The following is a 795-nucleotide window of genomic DNA, read 5'->3' on the forward strand; positions in this document are numbered from 1 at the left end:
GCGGCCTACCACCGCCGCTGGTTCGTGCTGCGTGGCAACATGCTCTTCTACTTCGAGGACCCGGCCAGCCGTGAGCCTGTGGGCGTCATCATCCTGGAGGGCTGCACGGTGGAGCTGGTGGAGGCGGCCGAGGAGTTTGCCTTTGCCATCCGCTTCGCCGGCGCCCGGGCGCGCACTTACGTGCTGGCAGCTGAGAGCCAGGCCGCCATGGAGGGCTGGGTGAAGGCCCTGTCGCGGGCCAGCTTCGACTACCTGCGGCTGGTGGTGCGTGAGCTGGAGCAGCAGCTGGCTGCTATGCGTGCTGGCGCGGGTGCGGGTGCGGGTCCTGGCCCCGGTTCAGGCCCAAGCCCAGGCCCGGGCCCGGTTCTGGCCCGCAGGCCCACCAAGGAGAACGGCTGCGCGGGCTGGAGCACCGAGGCCAAAACCCCCGCCCCCTCCCCGCCGCCGGGCCTCGGCACCCGGAGGGCCTCTGGACTCTGCGCCCTTCGCGCGGCTGCACGAGTGGTACGGGCAGGAGATCAGGGCACTACGCAGCCAGTGGAGCAGCAGCCGCGCCCAGCCCTGAGGTCACCGAGGCCCTGCCCTGGAGAGACTGGGCCAGGCCTGGCCTGCTGGCCCTGCAAGGCCTGGTTTCAGAGGACTTGGGCTCTGAGACTTCAGGACTCTGTGACTCAGAGAAGGACTGACCTTGAGGGGACTGTCTCACCTGGTTCTAAGGAGACCCTGGGGCCACGTGAGCCTCTGGAGCCAGAGGGGCTGGTTTCCAGAGAACTTGAGCCCCAGGCCTGCCTTGGG

The 795-nt window shown here is 69.3% G+C and overlaps 1 protein-coding gene across 1 annotated transcript in view; it reads left to right on the plus strand.

The window, feature by feature from the left end:
• Positions 1 to 789, plus strand: part of PHETA1 (PH domain containing endocytic trafficking adaptor 1) — a gene marked incomplete in the record, with an annotated part of 5,785 nt that extends 4,996 nt beyond the window's left edge. Inside the window, 2 exon segments of the mRNA XM_014587652.2 lie at positions 1 to 419; positions 421 to 789. Of these exon segments, the coding sequence (XP_014443138.1) occupies positions 1 to 419; positions 421 to 565 (564 nt within the window).
• Between the last annotated feature and the right edge of the window lie 6 nt (positions 790 to 795).

The sequence above is a fragment of the Tupaia chinensis genome, unplaced genomic scaffold (assembly GCF_000334495.1).
Source record: "Tupaia chinensis unplaced genomic scaffold, TupChi_1.0 Scaffold000226_1, whole genome shotgun sequence".
NCBI lineage: Eukaryota > Metazoa > Chordata > Mammalia > Scandentia > Tupaiidae > Tupaia > Tupaia belangeri.